Genomic DNA, 25,345 nt, shown 5'->3' on the forward strand with positions numbered 1-25,345 from the left:
TGAACCTGTAACTCGTCGAAAGAGATCAAATTATCTGCCCTGCCCATCAGATGTTCCAATGAGTACTACTGGCTGGGCTGGATAGGTTCACATCAGGCTCTGCAACTTAGATTAAATAATTACATTTTATGCCTATTTACAACCCAAACTTTTACTGAGTGCTGCTCAGTCTGTTTTGAGGCACCAGTCCTCAATTTTACTTTGAACTTCTTCCATTTATTTTGGATGGAGAAAGGAAATGTTATCTTCCCTTCACATTATAAATAACTCTCCTCATGCCCTGTGATCTTAGCTGGATCCTTATTTACATCTAACCCTCCTGGACAACAAAGAAAAAGCCTACAGCAATCTGCATCAATTGGACTATAAATTGGACCATCCAAGGTTATCAGAACCACAAACTCTAAAATTCATACCTGCAATCCGCGAGTTAAAATTTTATTTTAACTGTATAATCGATTCCTAAAATTCTGAATCTGTTGGATTCCTTAAAACTAAAGGCAAATATCATCAATCTCCTCAGCAAAGCAATTCACATAGAAGTGCTAAGTACAGCCATTTCTTCCTCTGTCACTGGAAGCCTTTGATCTCACAGGCCTGGTCTGAATTTACAACTTTAAAAAGGTCTGTTTCTTTCAGAATATTTAAAGCCTTAACCCTGCATTTGCCAACTAGTAAGATTGCTGATCTACAGGGTGAACTCCACAGAGTGGACTGTAGTGCCACCCAGTGAAATTTTGCCTAACTAGTTTCTGACACAAAAAATGTGCATTTGTCCCAAAGATCATGCAAGTATCCCAGTGGTGTGTGGGAGAGGAAACCATAATCCCCACCAACCAAAGAGAAGGCAAAAGTGCAAGAGGTCAAACACTTAAATAACAGTACTTAAAAAATAACCGTATTGCCACAACAAAGCTACCCCAGCACCCCCAGACTATCCTTGGGAACTATAGGATGGTGAATGCCAGATCAACTGCAAAGAAATCCTCGGTGATCCATGATGCCATAAATGAACAGAATCTTAACAACCTAGGAATAAGTGAAACCTGGCTAGATGAAAGTGGGGTTTACCACTGGCTGAAGTATGCTCAACAGGTTTCAACATCCAACATCAACCAAGATTAGGATGACAGGGTGGAGGGGTAGCAGTCTTGATTTGGGATACAATCAAACTGCGCAGAATTTCCATCTCCTAGCTACATGAATCAGAATGTCTTTTCATCCAACTTGAAGAGGAGAAATCAATCTGGCTGCTCATGGTATACAGAGTACCTCGTAACAACACATTATTTGTGCAAGAACTCCTAGACCTGATTACTCAAGTGACCCTGGATTATCCTAGGCTGGTGATCACAGGAGACTTCCATCTACACATCGAAACACCAGATACCACCACAGCTGCCTTCTTGGACATGATGACACCACTAGAATTTACACTGGTGATCAATTCTCTAACCCATTAAAAGGGTCACGTACTAGACCTGGTATTCTACAAAGGGGCGGATATCCCAGAATTCTGGGATAACAGTATTGAAATAACACCCCTATCATGGTCAGACCATTTTCTAATTAAATTCTCCCTAAGTGACCACCTGAAACAAATGGCACCTCCCAGAGTTTGGAAGGAGATCACAGACAAAAAAAAATCTGACCGCTGAGAATTTCCTAGAGGCCTTGGACTAACCACATATGGATGAAAAGACAACAACAGTGTCAGAACAAGTTGACATCTGGAAAACACACTTAGCCGAGACCTTAGAGAAAAAAGCACCACTAAAAAATGTCTTATGCCCCACTCACAAACGCTCACCTTGGTTTTCTCCAGAACTTTGGATCCTTAAACGTGAAGGACGAAAACTGGAAAGGAAATGGCTGAAATCTCGCCTGGATGAAGACAGACTGAACTGTAGGAAGCACATGGCAAAGTACCGCCAAGCCTTAACAGCAACCAAAAGTATTTCTCTCAATGCATTGCACAGGCTGCTAATTCAACCAAGCAGTTGTTCAGTATAGTAAACAGCCTACTGCAGCCCCCACAACAGAACCAGCCTGCCCAGTCTAAATTGAACTGCAATGATTTTGCTGCATACTTTGCCAACAAAATTAAAAGTCTCCGCCAGGATTTACAAGCAACCCTACCCAATCCCCAACCAGTCAACCAGGGGTGCACAAACTCGCCCCCTCCTGACAGAGCCAGATGGGACACTTTTAACCCAATGACAGAGGAGAGCCTTAACAAAATCCTAAGAGACCTTCGACCAACTACCTGCTCCCTCGATCCCTGCCCATCAAAGATAGTGCAGCAGGCAAGTATGGGCCTTACAGAAGGCGCAACAAAAATTGTGAACACTTATTTTTCTAACGGGCAGTTACCAACAGCATTAAAAAGAGCAGTGGTTCACCCTCTGCTGAAGAAAAACAACCTTGACCAGGACAAACTTGAAAGTTACAGGCCAGTATCCAACATCCAGTTTCTAGGGAAATTCATAGAACTAACAGTCTATGTTCAACTTAATGATTGGCTAGAAAAGAGAAACTGGCTAGATCCATGTCAATCTGGATTCAGACCTGGTTATGGAACAGATGATGTGCAGCAACTCATACCCATTGAACCTGACTTACCTACAGCCTTGAATAAACCGATTACCTGTCTAACATCAATTCAAGAATGGGCTAAACACAACAAACTTTGCCTAAAACCAAGTAAAACCGAGCTTCTCTGGGTCCCTAACAAAAGTGGATACATACCTCACATCACAATCCCTTTTGGGAAGTACGAACTCCCCCTCAAATCACGTCAGGAACCTTGGCATACAGTTAGATTCAACACTTACACTGATTCCCCAAATCCAATCAACCTTTAAGAGCTGTATCTACTATTTGCGACTCCTTACTATCCCTCCTGGAATTGCTTGAGGACATACACACAGATAAGTGTTTGATATCTCCACTACAGTAAATGAGTAAACTCTTACTGAGGATATATTGGTCACATATTTGAATAAGGTGAAATGTAACGACACAAAAGAAGCAATTAGTGACACGATAAGAAATATAAAAATATACAAAAATTGATACGGATGGCAGAGGGCTGTCTATGATTATAATTGTCATGTTAATCAGGCACATCTGATTTATGATAATCTACTTGCCTTGGTGACTGTATGAGACTCCCCCATATCACATTAATTGGGTGACCAGTTGACATTATTTCTACCAGTTTTTTGGTTGCATATGTACACTTTTGTGGTAGAGTACCGCAACTAGCATTTTGACAGTATTCTAGAAATAAGCAGTGGATTTTTCACGAGTCTATTTTAATAATAGTCTATGGACTTTTCCTTTAGGAAGCCATCCAAACCTTTATAAAACCCCGCTAAGCTAACCACTTTTACTACATTCTCTGACAACGAATTCCAGAGTTTAGTAACATGTTGAGTGTAGAAATATTTTCTCCGATTCATTTTAAATGTACTACTTTGTAGCTTCATTGCGTGCCCCCTAGTCCTAGTATTTTTGGAAAGAGAAAACAAATGATTCACGTCTACCCGTTCCACTCCACTCATTACTTTTATAGACCTTTATCATATCTCTCCTCAGCTGTCTTTTCTCAAAGCTGAAGAGCCCTAGCCACTTTAGCCTTTCCTCTTAGGGAAGTTGTCCCATCCCCTTTATCATTTTCGTCACCCTTCTCTGTACCTTTTCTAATTCCACTATACCTTTTTTGAGATGCAGTGACCAGAATTAAACACAATATTTGAGGTGTGGCCGCACCATAGAGTGATACAAAGGCATTATAATGTCCTCATTTTTGTTTTCCATTCCTTTCCTAATAACACCTAATATTCTATTTACTTTCTTAGCTGCCGCCACACACTTTAACTTGTACTAGACTGCGCATTTGGTTTGCTATTCTCTAAACATGTTACAAAATATTACAGGCAAAAAATTCAACAGGAATTAGAGAGAATTAGAAGTCTTTAATTACTCACCCACCAGCACAGCATCAGATAGTTGTAACAAACTTACAAAATCTAACATCAGTACCTCTGGTAATTATAAGTAATCAGACTAATTATATAAAGAAGAGAAAAAGGAAGGAAGAAAAGTTTGCTCCTCATACAAAGGCCACAGAACTGAGAGAAAGAAGAGAAAGAAAGGAAGAATGAATGAAAGAAAGAAAGAAAGAAAGATTCTTAGATATAATTAGTTTCTATGGAGGGGGGAGAGCACCCCCTTCGGGAAAAAAACAGGCCATTGGACTCTTTCCAAACATGCCTAGTTTTTCAGAGTTTCTTTGTCTGCAGCGTGGTTTTATAGGCTGTGGTGAGCAGCCACCTCTCCTCTTCCCTGGACCAATCATAGGTGCTGCATATGTGCTGGAGAATTGTAATTGGGTCTTTCATATGTGCTGGAGGCTTGCATTTGGTGTCCTTGCCATACCTCTTCTCAGTAAATTACATTTGTAACAAGTTATACCAGGTAGCTGAGTTGCCCTAGCAACATGAGGCACCATTAGAGTTGTGACCAGCCAGAACTTCCTTCATGTGGCTGATAGGAAAAGAGAGATGGGGGATGGGAAATAGTGCAGCATACCTGAAGTAGAACTTTATAGCTAAAACTTATAGACAAACTCTAAAGGGGTTTGAGATGGATTGTGGAGGAACCAGTCACCTATATGTCGTAATAAGTATGCTTGATTGCATAATTTCAGATTGAGAAGTCCCAATCCCCCCTGTCGCCACCCCTCTCTAACATGAAAGAAAATCTCATCTTTGGTTTCTTATGAGCCCAACAAAATTGAGTGATGAGACAATTAAGACCTTTTAGATCCTTTTGTAGTAGGTGTGCCATTTCAGAAATATCACCATTTTCACCAAGCTTACTCTGCCTGGGGAGGTCCCGCCAACTCTCCAATCATTTAAACATAGTGGATCTGAGAGAAAAATTACAACAAAAGCTGACAACTGTTCAGCTGAGTATGCTATTATGCAGGTCAATAAAATTTTTGTAAAGCTTGTCATTACAGCTCTCCTGGTGCACACTGCACAAATGCAATAATTAAGTAACCTATCAGTGTGACTTCTTGTACATGCTTGTCCTAGAAGATCTAAACATTCTGTCTGGGTAAATCTTGAGAAAACATGCCATATTTCAAATCATTAAAATAACACTACTTTGGTCTTAGAGAGTTCCATTTCAGATGATTAAAGCCCAGACAATTATTCTCATAACATTATGCATGAAAAATCAAATACCAGTGTGACATTGACAGCCACTGCTGCTCTGGGGCTTAGGGACCAATAGGTATTTGGTTCTGCAGAAACAAATAGTGTCAAATTATACACTGTATTAAGTCACACTTCCAAGCACAGCAATAACTACACAACTTCCACTAGATATCTCTTACTTGAGCACACAGTTATGGAATGCATTGTCGCGCAACTTAAAAACCACTTATGAACTAAATAACTTTCGCAAATCCCCGAAGACCCACCTATTTAACAAGGCATACCAATAAGATCAACAACTATAAATGTAATACATTACAACCTTACCTATTATCAGCAATGTTTTTGCTTATATCTGCTTGTTTGAATTCCGATTACGTTATTTTCTATGGCATCTCTACCTTACCTATTATCAGTACTGTTTTCTACTTATATTTACTTATTTAAATTTCGATTATGCTATTCTTTATGTAACACTAAGAGGCTTATTTTCAAAGCACTTAGCCTCCCAAAGTTCCATAGAAACCTATGGAACTTAGCCTCCCAAAGTGCTTTTAACTGTTATCTCCCAATCTACCATCTACCAATATCAACACATTGTAAGCCACATTGAGCCTGCAAAGAGGTGGGAAAATGTGGGATACAAATGCAATAAATAAAATAAATAAAATATCACATTTTGTACTTTACATTTTGTAATTTGGATAATTTTGACATTTTGCTGTTAACCATTAGTGATGTAATTCCATATACACACATAAACTACACTCACCTGTTTTTTAAGGTGCTCTGCTTCTGCTCTTTCTTTCTGTTCCTTTTCTTCAGCCAGTCTTTGCAACTGCTCATCCTTCTCTTGCCGCTGCTGTTCTTCCCTTTGCTTTCTTTCTGCTTCTTCTCTCTGAGCTCTCTCCTCTTGGCGAGCCCTCTCTTCAGCTTTCTTCTTTGCTATTTCTGCTTTTTTCTGCCTGTAATTACGAACATGGCAGGATCAAGGCATAGGAAAACTAGGCACATATCTGGAGCCCAAATGTTTAAAAAGGATCCTCTCAGATTTGCTAATTCAATGGCTTTCAAGGCATATTCTTGCCTTGGTACATCAGCTGCTGGAAGAAGGTTAAGGAGGGGGTGAACCAGAGCTAGTGCCAGAGAACCAGATCTAGTACTGCCTGCAGAGAATGGTCCATTCTGCCCAACTCCTGTGTACTGTCCTCCAACTGGTAGGAGGAGTTGGCAAGCAGTGCTGCTTACCTGCTGCTGCTTCCTCCTCCACCAGTTTTGCTTTGCAGTCAGAACCATATATGGCCCTATCTGTGGGAGTTTTAAAATGTGTTTCTATTATGATAGAGGGTCCAATGTCCTGTTTGCTTAGTGTCCACCAAAGGGTTAATGCTGCCCTGATTATGAAACCAAAATAGTAATATTGTATTAGTCCTTTAAAAATCCAGTAAGATTCTTTCAGGCAAGCAGGGCAATTGAATGGCAAGACTTAGCAAGTGTTCTGGCCAATGGGATAAACTGCCATACTAAATTCAGAGAGACAACAGTACTTGTCTTTAAGTAGTTACTTCAAAGAAAAGCTCTTGTTTAATTAACTTGAATACAGGGCCAGCCCAGTCAATAGGCAAAACTAGATGGTTGCTTAGGGTGGCAGCTTTTAGGGGGTAGCAAAAAATAAAAGTATGATGTTCTACTGTTTTAAACCCGCTAATCTAACTGCTTTTACCACATTCTCTGGTAACAAATTCCAGAGTTTAATTACACACACATTGAGTGAAGAAATATTGTCTCCAATTCATTTAAATTTACTACTTTGTAACTTCATTGCGTGCCCCCTAGTCCTAGTATTTTTGGAAAGAGTAAACAAGCGTTTCACGTCTACCCATTCCACTCCACGCAGTATTTTATAGACCTCTGTCATATCTCTTCTCAGCCATCTTTTCTCCAAGCTAAAGAGCCCAAGCCATTTTAGCCTTTCTTCATAGGGAAGTCGTCCCATCCTCTTTATCATTTTTGTCTACCTTCTCTGTACCTTTTCTAATTCCACTATATCTTTTTTGAGATGCAGCGACCAAAACTGAAAAACAGTAGCCAAGGTGCGGTCGCACCATGGAGTAATACAAAGGCATTATAACATCCTCGTTTTTATTTTCCATTCCTTTCTTAATAATACCTAACATTCTATTTTCTTTCTTTGCTGCTGCAGCACACTGAGCAGAAGGTTTGAAAGTATTGTCAATGATGACTCCTAGATCCTTTTCCTGATCAGTGTCTCCTAACATGGAACCTTGCATCACGTAGCTATAGTTCAGGTTCCTCTTTCCCACATGTGTCACTTTGCACTTGCTCACATTAAACATCATCTGCCATTTGGATGCACAGTCTTGTAAGGTTGTCTTGAAATTTTTCTCTTGCGATTTAACAACTTTGAATAACTTTGTGTCGTCAGCAAATTTAATTACCTCACTAGTTATTCCCATATCTAGATCATTTATAAATATGTTAAAAAGCAGCGGTCCTAACACAGACCCCTGCAGAACCCCGCTATCTACCCTTCATTGAGAATATTGACCATTTAACCCTACTCTCTGTTTTCTATCCTGTAACCAGTTTTTAATCCACAATAGAACACTACCTCCTATCCCATGACTTTCCAATTTCCTCTGGATTCTTTCATGAGGTACTTTGTCAAATGCCTTTTGAAAATTCAGATACACACTATCAACCGGCTCACCTTTATCCACATGTTCGTTCACCCCTGCTGCATTGTTTGTGATTTGGCAACCACTGTACAGGAGTATTTAGTTTACAATACGTATGTCTAATATTCAGACCTGTCCCTTTAATGAGTGGCATGCATTGCATTTTTTCAATGTCAGAAGTTTCCCTTTTTTAATGTGGAAGTTTTAGACAATAGTTTGTGGAAATAGGGGTAACAGCACCTTTTAAACATTTTTTTAAAATGTCATCACTTGCTCTAGTACTGCACAGGCTATGTGTGGCTTAGTTAAATATTAATGTACAAAATGTATCTCTCTTAGACAGAACAGAGATTATTTTCTATTATATGTGTTGGTGATATGCTAGTTTACCGTTGTTTGTATTTAGGTTTCATGGCCAATATTCAATCGTACAGTATATATTTTTTTCAAATTCATTTTTTTAATAAACTTCTGTATATGTTTTAACCATGCTTGTCAACACATAGATTCTTACGGATCTTATATTTTTATAGAGTCCTGATGAAGGCCAGGTGACCAAAACACAAGCCCATGTTGAGTCGTGCCTTGTTTTAATTAAAGTTTTACAGCACTATTACTGACTTTGTGTGGTTTCGTTGTCATCTTCTCTGTGTCTGTTCACCATTGAGCTGGTTTGAGAGGATTGGTTCTTCTGTTTTGCTATTTTATTAGCCATCTCCCTTAACTGAGAATTCTGGTTCTCTATCTGGTGTTCAGTGTCTTCCATTCGGACCCCCTTATGTCCTGCATCATTCTTTTGAGCTCTCTGAGATGGTTGCAATATCTTTTTGTAAGGCCTGTTTTAAATCCTGCAGGATCTCCTGCTTTGCTTCTTTGTGAGGGGCCCACCACCATCTACTACCTCAGTTTCAAAACAATGTGGGTGTGAAAGTTCCTCAGCTGGTAGGAAGTAAGTAGCTTTTGATTTCTCCATTGCGGTTTGTTTTTTTTTTTACATGGATCTAGCATACTGTGGTCCATGCAACACAGGCTATGTAGAATTTCATGTTCTGGACACCCCATTATCCTCTGCCTAAATAGGAAGTGGTAAGAGCTCCAATGTTAATTTTTTTTTCAGACACTAATGCTAACATTAGTGCATGGCTAGAAAAAGAAATAACTAAAAAGGTCAAATTTACAGCTGCACTAGAAATAGGTTTAGTGTGTAGGCAAGTCCCGTGTTAGGACAGGTAAAGCCCATTTACTAGTCCAGTTTAGTAACTGGGCTCTTAAGTAAATAAATAAACATACACAGTCCTAGGTTCTGAGTTAGGAGTCCCCATTCAATTAAAAAAAGAAATCTTCAAGTTATTGTGGACAACATGTAGAAAGTTTCCATCCAGTGTGCAGAGACTACCATAAATGGAAACAAAATCTCTCCTTCTATGCACATATTCAGCAGATTGCTAAAACCATTCTCTATAATATCACCAAAATTTGTCTTTTTCTTTCTGAGCACAGTACCAGACCCCTTATCTACACTCATCACCTCTCGCTTATACTATTGCAACTTGCTTCTCACAGATCTCCCACTTCGCCATCTCTCTCCTCTTTAAACTGTTCAAAATTCTGCTGCATGACTTACATTCCAGCAGTGTTGCTATGCTCATATTAGCCTTCTCCTCAAGTCACTTCACTGGCTCCCCATCCGTTTCCACATACAGTTCAAACTCCTCTTATTGACTTACAAGTGCATTCACTCTGCAGCTCCTCAGTACCTCTCCACTCTTCTCTCCCTACACTCCTCCCCGGGAACGCCGTTCACTGGGTAAATCTCTCTTATATGCATCCATCTCCTCCACCGCTAACACCAGACTCCGTTCTTTTTATCTTGCTGCACCATATGCCCGAAATAGACTTCCTGAGCCGGTACGTCAAGCTCCATCTCTGGCTGTCTTCAAATCTAGGCTAAAAGGCCACGTTTTTGATGCTGCTTTTAACTCCTAACCCTTACTCACTTGCTCAGTACCCATATTTTATGATTCCCACCTTAGTAATTCCCTTATCTCTTATTTGTCCTCTTTGTCTGTCCTAATTAGATTGTAAACTCTGTCGAGCAGGGACTGTCTCTTTATGTCCAGTGTACAGCACTACGTATGTCTTGTAGTGCTATAGAAATGATTAGTAGTATTCAAAAAGGTGCATAGAATAAAATGAGAATATCGCTACATTCTGTATAGGCCGGTGCAAATACACTTTAAGTATTATGCATCGTGCTGCTCTCCCAATTTAAAAGATCATATAAAGAGCAATTGTTTCATCTCTGGGGAGAAAGGCAAGGGCTTTTGAGGAGGCTACCAGAAGTAAGTTATGGGAATACTAGATGTTCTTTCACAGGGGTTCTACTACAACTATGAGACATGTTGTGATAACTCTTGGGACCGAATTCTTAGATATCTTCGGTAAATAGGGTAAATTGGGGTGGAGTAAGGCATCTTTGAGATCTAGCATGCACAGTCTATTCCATTCATCAATTAAAGGAGGATGAGGAAGTGTGTTCATTATGATTTTTTTCTTTGAAAAGGACAAGTTGAGGTCCGTGAAGGCAAGAATAGAACACAAAGAATAAGAAAATATCCTCAACAGAAGCCTTCTATGGAATATTCCCCTCTCTCTAAAGATTCCTGTGGGATGAAGTCAGGATCTGGGTAATCTTCCAGTCCATAATGAGATTTTTGATTGAGGTAAGGGAGATAGAGAGCAAACTTACTGCAGTTCAGTACAGCGTACTACTGGATCCTGAATGAGTTTCTCACTGCACAAGGGTAATGCCTATAAAGTGAGATACTTAAACTGTGCCTTTTTTCCTGATACTGGACTGATGAAAGTTCTTTACAGTAGCCCTTGACAAAATTACTAAACATTTTTTGTAGAAAACAGGGAAGCTGCTCTGGGAGGGGCAGCTAACCTGAAGAAAATGACTCATCAGCTACCTGGACTAGAACCAGAGTGAACGTTGGTGGAGACTGGTCTGGAGACCACCACAGAACAAGATGACCTCTGGGTTGGATCTGTGCTGGATAGTTCAAAGTTCAATTAAATTTGTGCTGGAAAAAGAGCTGTCATGAACTTTCAGACACACAGGCATTTCTCTGCCCCTTAAACTCATCTTAAACAGTTTCCCTTGAGGTAGCCTTCCAGAGAAAAACATCATACCAGGAAGACAATGTTTAGAGTAATTATTCATGAGTTTATATTATGAGAGAACAGAACGGGCAGTGTCTTCTAAGATCAGAATGATTTGCCCAAAGTCTAATTAATGTTTGCCAATTAAGGATGTATAACAGTAAACTCAGATTTAAACTGTGAATCAAAGAAACAACACAGACCACCAGGTGGTCTAATTTTTAATATTTGATCTTTCCCAGAATGAAGTATATTAGAACTAGACGATTTGTTCAAATTTCCATTTTTTATTTTACCTTTCCTCATCTTCTTTTTCCTTTCTTTCTTGTTCTTCTCGCTCTCTCTGTTCTCGAGCAAGCCGCCGCTTTTCACTTAGTAGTCTTGTGGCTTCCTCTGGGTTGGTGGTTCCCGCAGCAGTCTTTATGGATGCAATAGATATCAAGACAGTAGGTGGTGAAGCTAAAGAAAAAACAAAAGTTTATTTCCAAACATCCAAAAAGTACCAGTTGATCAGTATACTGCATACGTTTATATATTCAGGCAGAACTCTTAAGTGACCTGAATGAATGTGTGTCTAAGTCGAAGAGAATTTTACACACTCAAATAAGTGCTGAAAAATTACTCTGGCATCTAAATGTGTAAAAGTAGGTGCTAGGAAAATGACAACTACTTTTATGCAAGAAATGTGCAAGCATTTCCAGGGAAAGAGAATGGATGGAGGAGGGAAAGGACTGGAATTTAAGCATGTTTCTCATAAAATTTGCAAGCCGACCAAATAATACACCTTTCACCATGGCATTTTTTCTTTTTTTTGCAATCTGTTTATTTAAATCCAGAACAATTTACACAGTGCAAGACAAAACCAGATAATAACCGACATAGGCTGGATAAAGTTTTATATATGTATCTATCATCAATACCCCTTACTCACCATGGCATTCTTAAATATAGGTCAGATCATCAGAAGGTGAATATATGATTCACAATGACTCTTCTTAGATCCCTTTTTTCAAGTGTATATTTAAAAAAAAACATGCTAATCTTATCTCTGAGAAAATATATCCAAAATGGTGAAATTCAGACAGCTCCTGACATGATGTCCAAAGAAAACAAGAAAAGACAAGCAATCTCACAAGAGTCATCAAAAGCAAAACAAGGGGTGTGAATGACCAAGGCGATGAAACAAGAAGAGTTAATAAGGCATTCTTATATATATGTCTGCTTGGATATAGGACAATCAAGACACGGTCCATGTTTCGGACCGTGCATTCATTAAGAGTCTGGATTACAGGCAGGAAAAAACAAGCAGCAACACTGAGTCTCAGTGCAACGCCAGTAAGAGTGAGATATGGTCCAAACGTGGATGTATCTATATCGCAACAGTGACAGGGTATCAGCAGAAAGCAGAGCTCCTGACATGATACCATATTTCGCTCTGCTACATTTTGCGGAATCTTAGCGGAGATTGGGTGGCGACGCCAGTAATTGGGAAACAAAATGGGAGCTGGGCAGACTTCTACAGTCTATGCCCTGATTATGACTGAATAGGTAGGGATGGGCTGGAGTGTAAATTTTAAGGGGCTTCAACGTTAGCTCCAGAACTTAGTACAAGAAAATGCTGGGTAGACTTCTACGGTCTGTGCCCTGAGAAAGGCAAGGACAAATCAAACTCAGGTATACATATAAAGTATCACATCCCATATAAATGAGTTTATCTTGTTGGGCAGACTGGATTGACCATACAGGTCTCTGCCGTCATTTTCTATGTTACATCAGGGTACAGGTTCCTGCAACAACCATTTTCAGCGTCTGACATAACTTAACATTCAGTAGTCTTCAGGCACAATATTATTTCAACACTCTCAAGATGCCGATGGCATCATTTCTTCAGTTATATAGCCTAATCAGCTGGCCTATACTAGCCAATCAAATTAAACTAATGTAATCCATTCCAATTCTTCAGACCTGACGGTGCCTTGGTGTCTAATCAAAGATCCATCTCTTTTCCTTATAATTTGAAATTCAATCAAAATCACCATCTTCCCATCCTCTTTATATAACATCCCTAACATACCACCAAACATCTGAAATACTATCCAGCTGATTTTCGAACGAGATCGCCGCCCACCTTCCGACACAAATCGGGAGATGGGCGGCGATCTCCAGAATCCGGCCAAATTGGCATAATCGAAAGCCGATTTTGGGCAGCTTCAACTGCGTTCCGTCACTGGGCCGGAGAAAGTTCAAGGGGGTGTGTCGGCATGGTAGCTAAGGCGGGACGGGGCGGGATGAGGGCATGCGTTTAGATGGGCGGCTTCACCCGATAATGGAAAAAAGAAAGCCGGCTTTCACGAGAATTTGGTCCGCTTTATTTGGACCCCTTTTTTTCAGGTCCAAGTCCCCAAAAAACTGCCCGAACTAACCAGATGACCACTGGAGGGAATCGGGGATCACCTCCCCTGACTCCCCCACTGGTCACTAACCCCCTCCCACAAAAAAAAAACCAAACATTTTTTGCCAGTCTGTATGCCAGCCTCAAATGTCATATCCAGCTCCCTGACAGCAGTATGCAGGTCCCTGGAGCAGTTTGTAGTGGGTGCAGTGCACTTCAGGCAGGTGGACCCAGGCCCATTCCCCCCCCCCCCCCCCCACCTGTTACACTTGTGGTATTAAATGTGAGCCCTCCAAAACCCACTGTACCCACATGTAGGTGCCCCCCTTCAGCCCTTACGGCTATAGTAATGCTGTAGAGTTGTAGCCAGTGGGTTTGGGGGGCTCAGCACCCATGGGAAGGGTGCTACGCACCTGGAAGCTAATTGTTTTCTTTTTAAAATTTTTTTAGAAGTGCCCCCTAGGGTGCCCGGTTGGTGTCGTGGCATGTCAGGGGGGCCAGTGCTCTACAAATGCTGGCTCCTCCCATGACCAAATGCCTTGCATTTCACCGGGTTTGAGATGGCCGGGTCCGGTTTCCATTATGGCTGAAAATTGGAGCTGCCCATCTCATCTAAACCCGGCGAGCGATTTTGCCGGCTCCAAGCATATTTCGAAAATACGCTTGGCTCCGCCCCTTCGTGGAGCCGGCTCCAAAGATGGTCGCCCATCGATTTGGCCGGCGCCGTTCGATTATGCCCCTCTATGTGGTTTCAGTTGCCAATGTGTTAACACTAAAGGAGCTGACTCTGTCCCAGTTTGAATTCTGGATTTATGTTTATTGAAACGTAATTTGACTGGATGAGTAGTTCTGCCTATGTATATAAGATTACAAGGACATTGAAGAAGATACACAGCATAGGTAGTATTAAATCATCATCCACTCACTCAATACAACGCAAGCAACTCTCACAACCCCTTCAATTGAACTCACCATGACAACACTCCCCCAACACTACCCAAACAACCATACAACACCCACTCCCTCACAAGCCAATGACAACCTTAGAAACCTTCCAGCATCCATATCATCCTTAAAAACAAAAACAACCCCCCAAAATACCAAAACACAAAAAATAAGACAACTTATCAAAATACGCCCATCTCCCCACACCATTGATCCACTTCTATCTGTCCAAATAGGATAGAGCTGTCCTTTGCCAAGAGAGACATCCAGCTGTGACTTCCTGTGTTTGTTGACTGAAGTTATAAAAGAGTACCTGATTGTGAGACGACATTTTATGAGCTCCATTGTCTGTCAGTATATATTCTGTGCAACCACTGATCGACCCCTGATGAAGGCTTTTTTAAAAGCCGAAACACGGACCGTGTAGGGTCCCTAATAAAGCTTTCCTGGAGCATCTCACCCCTTGTCTCGGATTGATCTCTTGAAGTTGTGTTTTTCCACTTTTTTCTTTTTTGATGAACCCATAATAAAGGTCATTCACTTGATATCATCATACACAAACATTCTACAGATCAAAACTTCCTTTTATCAGACATCCACTGGGCTGCCTCTCCCTGGTCCGACCACTACAAAGCAACCCTATCCGTACACTGGCGAAAAAAAGATCAGCCCACACCACCGGAACCCACAACAATTAAAACCAGAGGACGAGTCGAAAAGGACATCTTCTGGAAATTTATCTCCGACAATAATTGGTCGATAGACCCAAACTCCAACCACTTCCTGGCAGATTGGGGCCACAGATGCAAACTCATTCTAGATGAAATTGCTCCACTACACTCCAAAACCCTACACATAAAAGAAAAAACCCTCTCCATGGTTCAACGAAGAACTAAAAAAACTGAAGAAAGAAACCAAAAAACTAGAAAAAACCTGGAGCACAACAAAAGATGACAACACCCTGAATGCGTGGAAACAAACACAAAAGAAATACAAGAATGCCATTAAACGAGCCAAAAGAACATACTACACAAAACAAATCACAACCTCCGGAACAGACATAAAAAAACAATACAAAAGCATAAAGAATCTTCTCAACACAAATCCAGTCACAACTTCACCCTCAAATTGTCCATCTGCCGACCAGATGGCTACATACTTCAACGATAAAATCACTAAACTGTGCAACACAATTCCCCACGATGCTACCAATATTGACACTTTCCTTGACGAACTAGACCCCGATTCGGAAGAGATCCCAGCAGATCGCTATTGGACAAACTTCGCCCCCCTCAGTACTATGGAAATTTCCTCAGCACTATCCAAACTCTCCAAGTCTCACTGCCACCTGGATCCATGCCCCAATTATCTTATGAAAAATGCCCCAGAACGATTCATTACAGAACTCACCACCCACTTAAACTTTCTACTCCAAGGTTCCTTCCCCGCTGAACACGACAACATTCTACTCACACCAATACCGAAAAACCCCAAGAAACCAGCGAATGACATCACCAACTATCAACCCGTGGCCTCCATCCCTCTACTAACCAAACTGATGGAAAATAGCGTAACCTCCCAAATCAACGAATTCATACAAAAGTTCTCCATACTACATGAATCACAATTGGGTTTTAGACCTGCACACAGCACAGAAACAGTATTACTTACCCTGGTATCCAAGTTCAAACAAGAAATCTCAATTGGCAACAAAATACTTCTTCTGCAGTTCGACCTATCCAGCGCATTTGACATGGTAGACCATGATATTCTCACAAAGTTACTGGACAAACTACGAATCGGCGGAAACATCATCAAGTGGATAAGAAGTTTTATCACCACCAGATCCTACCAGGTCAAATCAACCTCATCAATATCACCTACGTGGCCATCAAAATGCGGAGTCCCCCAAGGCTCACCCCTATCCTCTTCAACCTTATGATGATTCCTTTGGCCAAATCCCTAGCCAAATCCGGCCTAAATCCCTTCATCTACGCTGATGATGTCACAATATTCATCCCTTTCCAATCCAACCTTACTGAAATCTCGGAGAAAATAATCACAGCCATGAACACCCTAACATCCTGGGCCAACGCTTTCAAGATGAAACTGAACAAAGAAAATACTCAATGCCTAATCCTTTCATCACAATACTCTACTCTGCTCCCAACCACCCTGATCACCCCCGACATTACAATCCCAAAATCTGACTATCTAAAAATCCTAGGAGTAACATTAGATAAACACCTAACATTAGACTCATGCAATAACCATGACAAAGAAGATGTTCAACATGATGTGGGTGCTGAAAAGAGTAAAACCATTCCTCCCACAGAAGACTTTCCGTAACCTAGTACAATCCACAGTACTTACCCATGCTGACTACTGTAATAGCATCTTCATCGGTTGCAAAGCCCAAATCATGAAAAAACTCGAAACCGCCCAAAACACTGCAGCAAGACTCATTTTTGGCAAATCACGATTTAAAGCGCAACACCACTTCGTGAAAAACTCCATTGGCTCCCTATTAAGGAACGAATAAGCTTCAAAGCCCACACAATGATCCACAAGATCCTCAATGGTGAATCTCCAAGCTATATGTCCAACTTGATCGATCTTCCAGCCAGGAACGGATCTAAATCTTCTCGAACATATCTCAACCTTCATCTTCCCAACTGTAAAGGCCTTAAATACAAAACCTACTACGCATCCAACTTCCCTGTCATAGGCAGCCAACTCTGGAACGCCATACCTTGACACATTCGAAAAACCAATGAACACCTTCCCTTCTGAAAACTGCTGAAGACTTACCTCTTCAAACAAGCCTACCCAAACGCCCCAATGTAAATCTTGAACCTAATCCGCACCACTAGTACTACCCACACTCCAATCCTTTCCACACATCTCTTACTATCATCCTACTCTATATAACCATGTTAACTCTGTGAAACTTTGTACCATACTTTGTGCTATCTCTGTGATACTTTGTACCATACTTTGTAAGCCGCACTGAACCTGCTATCAAGCGGGAAAGAGCGGGGTATAAATGCTATAAAATAAAAATAAATAAATAAAATAAATGAAGTGGAAAAATAAGTTTTGAATCTCTTCTTTGTAACAAGATGTATCCATTCAACTCCTTTCATAGTCACTGCACATCACTGGCATCCACCACACGACATATGATGTTCCTTATTATTACCTTCTTTCTGAATCCACTTGCTGAATGATGCATCTTCACCTACATTTTTACTCCATTATATGAAGTCTTTACCATTCTTTTGAAATAACAGTACTGATAAAATCTCTTAAGTAAAAAAAAAAAAAGCGCTCAAGTTTTAAATTCTCCCAAAGTAGAACATATCCAACTTAATCAATTTACAGGCAAGCTCCATTTCAGCCAGTGAAGATGAAAACAAAGAAAACTTAAATAATTATTGTGGTATGTTTCCTTTCTGGTAAAGGTTGCCTATCGTAGGGCTATATTTGACAACAGGATTTAATTCTGTATTATTAAGAGAGAAACAAGAGGAGCTATTGACTTTTATTTTACCTTGTTCACATTTATCAACAGCAATAGACACCACTGTTTGCAGACACTGGCTTGTAATAGAATTACTCTATCTTTCTTAAGAAACCTATTTTATCTTTAACATAGAGTAAAAATATAGGCAAATATGCGTCATTCAGCAAGTGGATTCAGAAAGAAGGGAATAATAAGAAACATCATACATCACGTGGATGATACCAATGGTGTGCGACAATGGAAGGAGTTGAATGGATACTTCCTGATGCAAAGAACAGATTCAAAACTTATTTTTCCACTTCATGTAATACTACCTATGCTGTGTATCTCCTTCAATGTCCTTGTAATCTCATATTCACAGGCAGAACTACTCGTCCAGTCAAATTATGTTTCAATGAACTTAAATCCAGAATTCAAACTGAGACAGAATCAGTTCCTTTAGTGTTAATACACTGGCGACTGAAACAACATAAGAGTTTCAGATATTCGATGGTGTGTTATGGATTGTATAAGGAGGGTGAAAGGATGGTGATTTTGATTGAATTTTAGTATAAGGAAAAGAGATGGATCTTTGATTTAGACAACATGACACTGAGGGGTCTTAATGAAGAACTGGAATGGATGACATTAGTTTAATTTGATTGGCTAATGGAGGTCAGCTGATTAGGATATATAACTGAAAAAATTATGCCATTGGCATCTTGAGAACGGTGAAGTAATATTGTGCCTGAAGACTATTAGACGTTATGTCGGACACTTATTGAAAACTGTTGTTGCAGAAAACTGTACCGTGACATAGCAGAGGGAAACATGATTATCATGTCAGGAGCTGCCTGAATGTCACCATTTTGGATATATTTTCTCAGAGATAAGTACTTAGTTATTAGCATGGTTTTTATTTAAATATACCCTTGAAAAAAATGATCTATTTAGAGTGTGAAAATGTAGCACTATATTTACCTTCTAATGATCTGACTTACATTTAAGAATAATTGGGTGAAAAGTGTACTATTTGTTTACGTATTTAAAATATTTGTAATCTGCTCCATCTACAACTTTGGGCAGAATACAGAGGAACAAACATAAAAATCAATACAACAAAACAAACAAATACGACTAGACAATCTTTATAGTTTGGACTGCAAACATCTCACACTTAAAAATATTTAATCAAATCAGAACATTTAAATTAAAATAATTTAAAATCATCAATTAACATCAACACCTCAATTTAAAATATATTCATTATATCGGAGGATCTGATATATTAAAGGCCTTTTGAAATAAAATTGTTTTTAGGCTCTTTTTATTCACATTCTAAGATCTTATCTCAAAGAAGATGGTAATGCAATTTAAAAAATAGCGGATCTGTACTCTTCTAATCGAACCCAATGAATTGATGGTACATCCAATAAATTGTCTGAAGCAGATCGTAAGAATGAGAAGGTTAGTATACTTGAAAACTTTTTCATATTACAATAGGAACATTACTGTTTAGAGCTTAGAATATTAATAACAGCACTTTGTACTGCATTCTAAACTCGATAGGTAACCAGTGCAGCTTCACAAACACTGGTGAAATGTGATCACATTTAGATAAGACACATGCAGTGACATTTTGAGCTAATTGCAAGGATTGTTTGGTTTGCTTACTTTCACAGTTATTTACAATTTATTACCATTCTATTATGTGTCCTTAGAAAATATGTACATAAGTACTGATTCTTACCAGCACATATATTTCAAGTCAATTTATTATCCAGGATTGTGGGATGCTATCAAAGGCTCTCTCACAGTCAATCCATGCTATACTGAAATTTTTTTTCTTTTTTACACTTGCCATGATAGCTTTATTCAGCATTAACTGATCTTTGGTTCTTTATGTTCCCCTCTTATTTCCCCTTCTGCACTATTGCCATGAGGTTATTAGAATTGATAGATTATATACCATCTTGATTTAAATACAGGATTTGTAGCATACAGGTAATAGCACATTATCTCATGTGTCTACAGGAGTCCACTTAATTGTAGTTAATCCTCTTAACTTTTTCATTGACTTTTATGGTTTCTCTCCTTTTGTCTATAAACAAGTTCATCATAGTCTTTATCTAGAGCAGGAATGTTATTTTCATCTCCAGTATATGCACTATCACTACCACCATCTCAGGCCCTAGTGCATAAGCTATTAGTGGGCACCTTCTTATCCTGGGTAACAACCAGTATATATTCTTCCTTTTCTTTCCTACCATACTTTAATTACTGAGATTTGATACAGATTTTATAAAATGGAGTCTCTGATGAAGGTATTCAGCAAGACTTGAGGAGGAAAATGTATTCTTTCCCCATAAGAGATAGCAATTCACCAGCTGCTACTGCTGAATTTTACATTATGCTTCCTCCTGGCCCCCACTGAGTGTCTCTCAGTTGTGGAGTAGGCTTCCATTGAAGTTATGGTTGATGACTGACTTCCTCCAATTTTGAAAACAAGTTAAAACCACGTCTTTCTTTAATAGTACTGGAAATAGTACATTCGGTGTACTTTTTACCAGGCTGTTTGCTTAATCCTGTTGATAGATTAAGGGATGGTAATACAAAAGTGTTGCATACTGTGACAATAAGGAGAAGGGTGAGGTTTGATAGGGAAGGGAAATGGGACTTGATATACCACCTTTCTGTGGCTTTTGCAACTATATTCAAAGTGGTTTACATATATTCAGGTACTTATGGAGGGTTAAGTGGCTTGCCCAGAGTCACAAGGAGCTGCAGTGGGAATTGAACTCAGTTCCCCAGGATCAAAGGCCACTGCACTAGCCACTAGGCTACTCCTCCACTCCTATGTTAGGTTTATCATAGTTTTATCTATGGACAAATGGATGTTTCTTTTGTGATGTTTTTATCTTAACTTGCTACAGCAAATACCAATAAACAAACATGAGCATGCCTTTCCAACTGTTGCTTTCAGGCTGCCTGGAACTTCACCCAGGACACGACATAGGCAATGGTTTTTTTCAATTCATCCTAAAGTGAATCCTTTACCTATATTTCTATCACTTCATCTCCTTCCCTCTTTTGTTCTGACAAGTTTTCTTTTTCTGATGGTTATGTCTTGGCTGATAGAGCTTGATGCAAATGATGTGGTTGCATCTTTTGAATATATGATGAAGATGGTTGTTTTGATGGTCTGATTCAGTGACTATAGTCCATATCCTATTTCTCTAAGGGTGTTGGTGACACTGTCTGCAGCACCTCAGATATGATAAAGGGCTATAAAATCCTGAGTAGTGTGGAATGGGTAAACGCAAATACATTGTTTACTTATTCCAAAAGAACAAAGACTAGAGAAGTAGTACATTTAAAACAATCAGAGAAAATATATTTAACTCAACACAAAGCTAAGCCCTGCCAGAGGATGTAGTAAAAGCAGATTGCATAGCTGGATTTAAAAAAGGTTTGGACAAATTCCTGGAAGTCCATAAACTGTTAATGAGGTGGACTTGGGGAGACTTGTACCTTGGAGTGGATAGCATGGAATCCTTTTGCTTTTTCAGATCCTACCAAGGGCTAATCGCTGTAGATCAGTAAACCACAAAACAAAGCATCAAATAGTGGTGATTGGTAGTGGTCACCCACTATTTGAACCTCAACTGATTGTTTTGTGGCTTTTTAGGATCCTGCCAGGTATGTGTGATCTGAATTGCCCACTGTTGGAAAAAGGATGCTAAGCTAGATGGACCTTTGGTCTGACCCAGTTCTAGATGCCGCCTTCATAATGGAATGGTGGGTATTTTCCTCATCTCATCTCGTTTAAGACAACTAATTTTAAAGACTGTCATTCTTGTGTCATTCATTCTATTGTTACTAATATTACATAATACCTCTGCAATATTAACTGTAGTTTGTCAAGCAGTATCTTATGTCACCTGATCACTTGTAAGGGTGGGGGGAACAAAAAGAAACATAAACCTCAGTATTAATGTAATACTACATTCATTTTCATTTCTCTCAGGAAAAGCAGGATGAGAAATCCTTACAACTGGATAATGTCATCTAAACAGGAAAGATTCCTCCAGTTTTCTGTCATGTATTTGCATCACTTCCCACACTGTATTCTTTTGCAGAGCCTCTTCAAGTCTTGCATTTTCCACAGAGTCATAACCCTTCTTATAGAAAATCACCTTTATAATAATGTGTGGCTGTGTGTGAGGGCCTCTCTTCATACTTTTATATTTCCTTAGGTAACGATCTGGGCAGCACTTGGAATTTTTATTTTTTGTGACCTCTTCAGTGTTTTGTTTTTTTCATCTTTAAGCAACACTCTTTATTGATGAATCAAAACAGATTCTTCATTTTTTCAGGTGTCATGGCAGCTCAGCTGGGTCCTTTCCCCATAAACCATCATCTATTGCCATGTCTACTGGCAATTATTTTCCCCCAAAATGGCCCTCAGTGACTTTAAAAAGTGCAGACTGCAGCAAGACTATAAACAGTGTATATTCTCACTAGTTCTTGTAGTGCCTAAGAAGAGACCAGAAAGCTTCTAAATGTCATTTGTGCCTGCAAATGAATCAAAGAGGCTGTGAAGAGCAGAAGAAAAGGTTCTTTGATTCATCAAAATCCAAGTCATATTCATCAGCATTGACACTCAAGCTGCATCAAACTCTAGGGATCGGACAACAGCCAATACTCAAAAGAGGAAAGCAAAGGATTCCATCACTTCCGTGCCAGCATCAAAGGATGTCGATGTCTAGCATCGAGTGGAAGTGAAATGCCATGGATCCCTAGCTGGGCTGACAATGAGATCCCTGAGGCTCAGACCTGCCACAAACTAGGATTCAGAACAAGGAACTGCAAGTAGTAAATTTATTTGTCACTATATCTTATAGAGTTAGTCCTAAGTAAAGCAGGCAATTGAAAATCTAAGTCAAAGAAACAAGGCAAGATTCAGGAATCTCAGGGTAACATGAACACACAAAGATAAACGAACCAATGAAAAGAGCTCAAAAACAGGAAGACAGGTCAAACAGGAGCCAGCACACACAAGAGTTAGAAAATAATCAACCAGCAGGGCACAAGCTCAAGGAACAAAAATGCCCAAATAGGGCTGTTCCCTACTGGGACAATCACAATACAGGAACTCTAATACAAATGAAGGACACAGCTAGCTGTGGAATGACTGGAATCCAGTCACCAGGAGCCTAAATAGCTTTACAGAAATTAACTAGGGGAAAGGGAGCAATTATTGTGTACTATTCCTCCAAAGCTATATAGAATACAATAAAAATAGAAATAGATATATACTATATCTGAAGTTACTTTTATTTGTTATAACATTTCTGACTAATACATATGAGATCTTACCCCCGCAAGTTTATCTTGTTCACATATTAATTGTTCTTCTTAGCACAATGGTTAGTACAACAAATTACATATAGTTATCTCTAATTTTTAACCGATTCATTCAGACATAATCTATGTCTTGATCATGATAGTATTAACCAATGTCAGATGTTCAAAAGTCCTTGTGATTAACGAATAATGTAAAAGTCCCGTAGTACCGTGTCAGTTTACTCCACAGTAGTTCTTGTTCAGCCAAATACACTGACTGGGAGACTGGTGCCCTCAAGCTGGGGCAAAAAAATTAATATAAATAGGCTCAGCCCTCAAGGTTTATGGTCTGCTCAGAAAAAAACTACATAAAATTTTTTTTCTTGGAGACAGGGTCAGTTCAGAATACCCCAAAAGCATGCACAGATTAGTTTGCAACAAAATTATCCTTCTACAGGGAGAGAGGCCAAGAAGGCAGTGTGACTCCCGTGCAGGCTATATATAGCTGTTTACCAGTTATCAAATATAAATGTTTTTTACAGGGCTTCAGCAAAGAGCTCTCTCTCTCTCTCTCTCTTCTCCTGGGCTGAAACTGAAGCAACAGCCAGCATCTTCTGGGTAATTTCAAACTCCAGGCCTATCAGAGCCCAGGACAGTAAAGTTTCAAATAAAAACTGGTTACATCACTACAGGCACTTCCTGTTATCTGTGTGCCAGCTAAAAGAAAGAGAAGTCATGCCTCTGTAAAAGCTTTAAGCATAAAGATGCACCACCTGCTGGCCAAAGAGGATAAATACTACTACTACTACTATTTAACATTTCTAAAGCGCTACAAGGAACACTTCAGACAAATTTAAGACAGAAAAATATCCAATACATTGCTGGCCTGGGATTTCAATCAAGTTTTAGACACCCAAGTAGACAGGTCCGTGACAGAATCTGTCCCTGTGTTCCATGAGGGGAAGGGGCTTCCTTACTTGTGTACCTCATTGGGACAATTAGACCTTCGGCGTACCCTGCACCCCAAAGAACAGGACTATACCCATTTCTCTAGGGTGCATTGTACCTTTTCTAGAACAGATTACCTTTTGATCTCTAGGACAGTGATGCCTGTAGTGGTAAGCTCGTAAGACTGCTGAAAGAGGTTACAGCAGCCATTTTGAGAATACAGCTGACATGAGCAAAAATGATTGGGGATCACTCCTGCCCTGACTACACCACTAGACCACAAGGGATTGTAAGGTTGTCTGGGGGAATTTGGAGTGACAGCTGATGTAATATCTCCACAGAAAGGCTAATTCCTAAGAAACATCATCCCAAATTTAGAGACTAAAATTCCTGCTAAGCTTTTGTATAAAACTGTATAAGCTTTTGCAGACTAGCATTGTTGCATTAAGTATATATAATAAGATGGGTAAAGCAGACCGCAGTTAACCCCCCCCCCCCCCTGCAGTTGTCATACAACATTAAGTATGTAACCTTTACAGTGCTCATTTATATTTTGAAGTATCTTTATTGGTATAAACAGCATCTTTTAAGTACAAAATGCAAGTATCATTAATACCATAGCAAATGCAACACAGTATAGAACGCTGTATTCCCACAAAACTTACTCCCCAAAAATCCCTGAAAAGTTCCCAAACATCAAATTCCCCTCCCCAATTCCCTCCCAAAAGTCCTTCCCTCAAAACAAGTCCTGAATAACATATTATGAACCAGCAAAAACAGTGGACAGCAAGAGTGTCTAGGAATGGTATCCAAAGCTTGAAAAATCTTTTTTGAAAGCGACGTCTTCGAGAGTCCACACAATGCTTATAATCAATTAAATATATTATTTGGAATGTAACAAGTGTGGCTTTTCGACAATGAAGGAGTTTCAACTTTTTAAATGTTTGTTCTATATACACCCTGTGATAATGTTGGGCAAGGAGTCTTCACAAACAGCCGTAGAGTACTTTGAATGAGGAACTTCCCAGATGGAGAACAGTACATAGGAAAATAGGGTATTCCAATTCTTCCCATCTTCAGTAATAAACTCCAGCATCTGCCTGAGGGTTTTGTT

The 25,345-nt window shown here is 39.6% G+C and overlaps 1 protein-coding gene across 5 annotated transcripts in view; it reads right to left on the reverse strand.

Annotated features, from left to right (window-relative positions):
* Positions 1–25,345, reverse strand: part of MAP7 (microtubule associated protein 7) — a 317,468-nt gene that overhangs the window by 30,293 nt on the left and 261,830 nt on the right. For all 5 annotated transcript variants that reach the window (XM_030198511.1, XM_030198510.1, XM_030198509.1 and 2 more), the window contains exons 11-12: positions 11,392–11,554; positions 6,004–6,196 (exon numbers count right to left, since the gene is read on the reverse strand). In XM_030198511.1, coding sequence (XP_030054371.1) covers positions 6,004–6,196; positions 11,392–11,554 — 356 coding nt within the window. The remainder of the gene's footprint in view (positions 1–6,003; positions 6,197–11,391; positions 11,555–25,345) is intronic.

The sequence above is a fragment of the Microcaecilia unicolor genome, chromosome 3 (assembly GCF_901765095.1).
Source record: "Microcaecilia unicolor chromosome 3, aMicUni1.1, whole genome shotgun sequence".
Classification (NCBI taxonomy): Eukaryota; Metazoa; Chordata; class Amphibia; order Gymnophiona; family Siphonopidae; genus Microcaecilia; species Microcaecilia unicolor.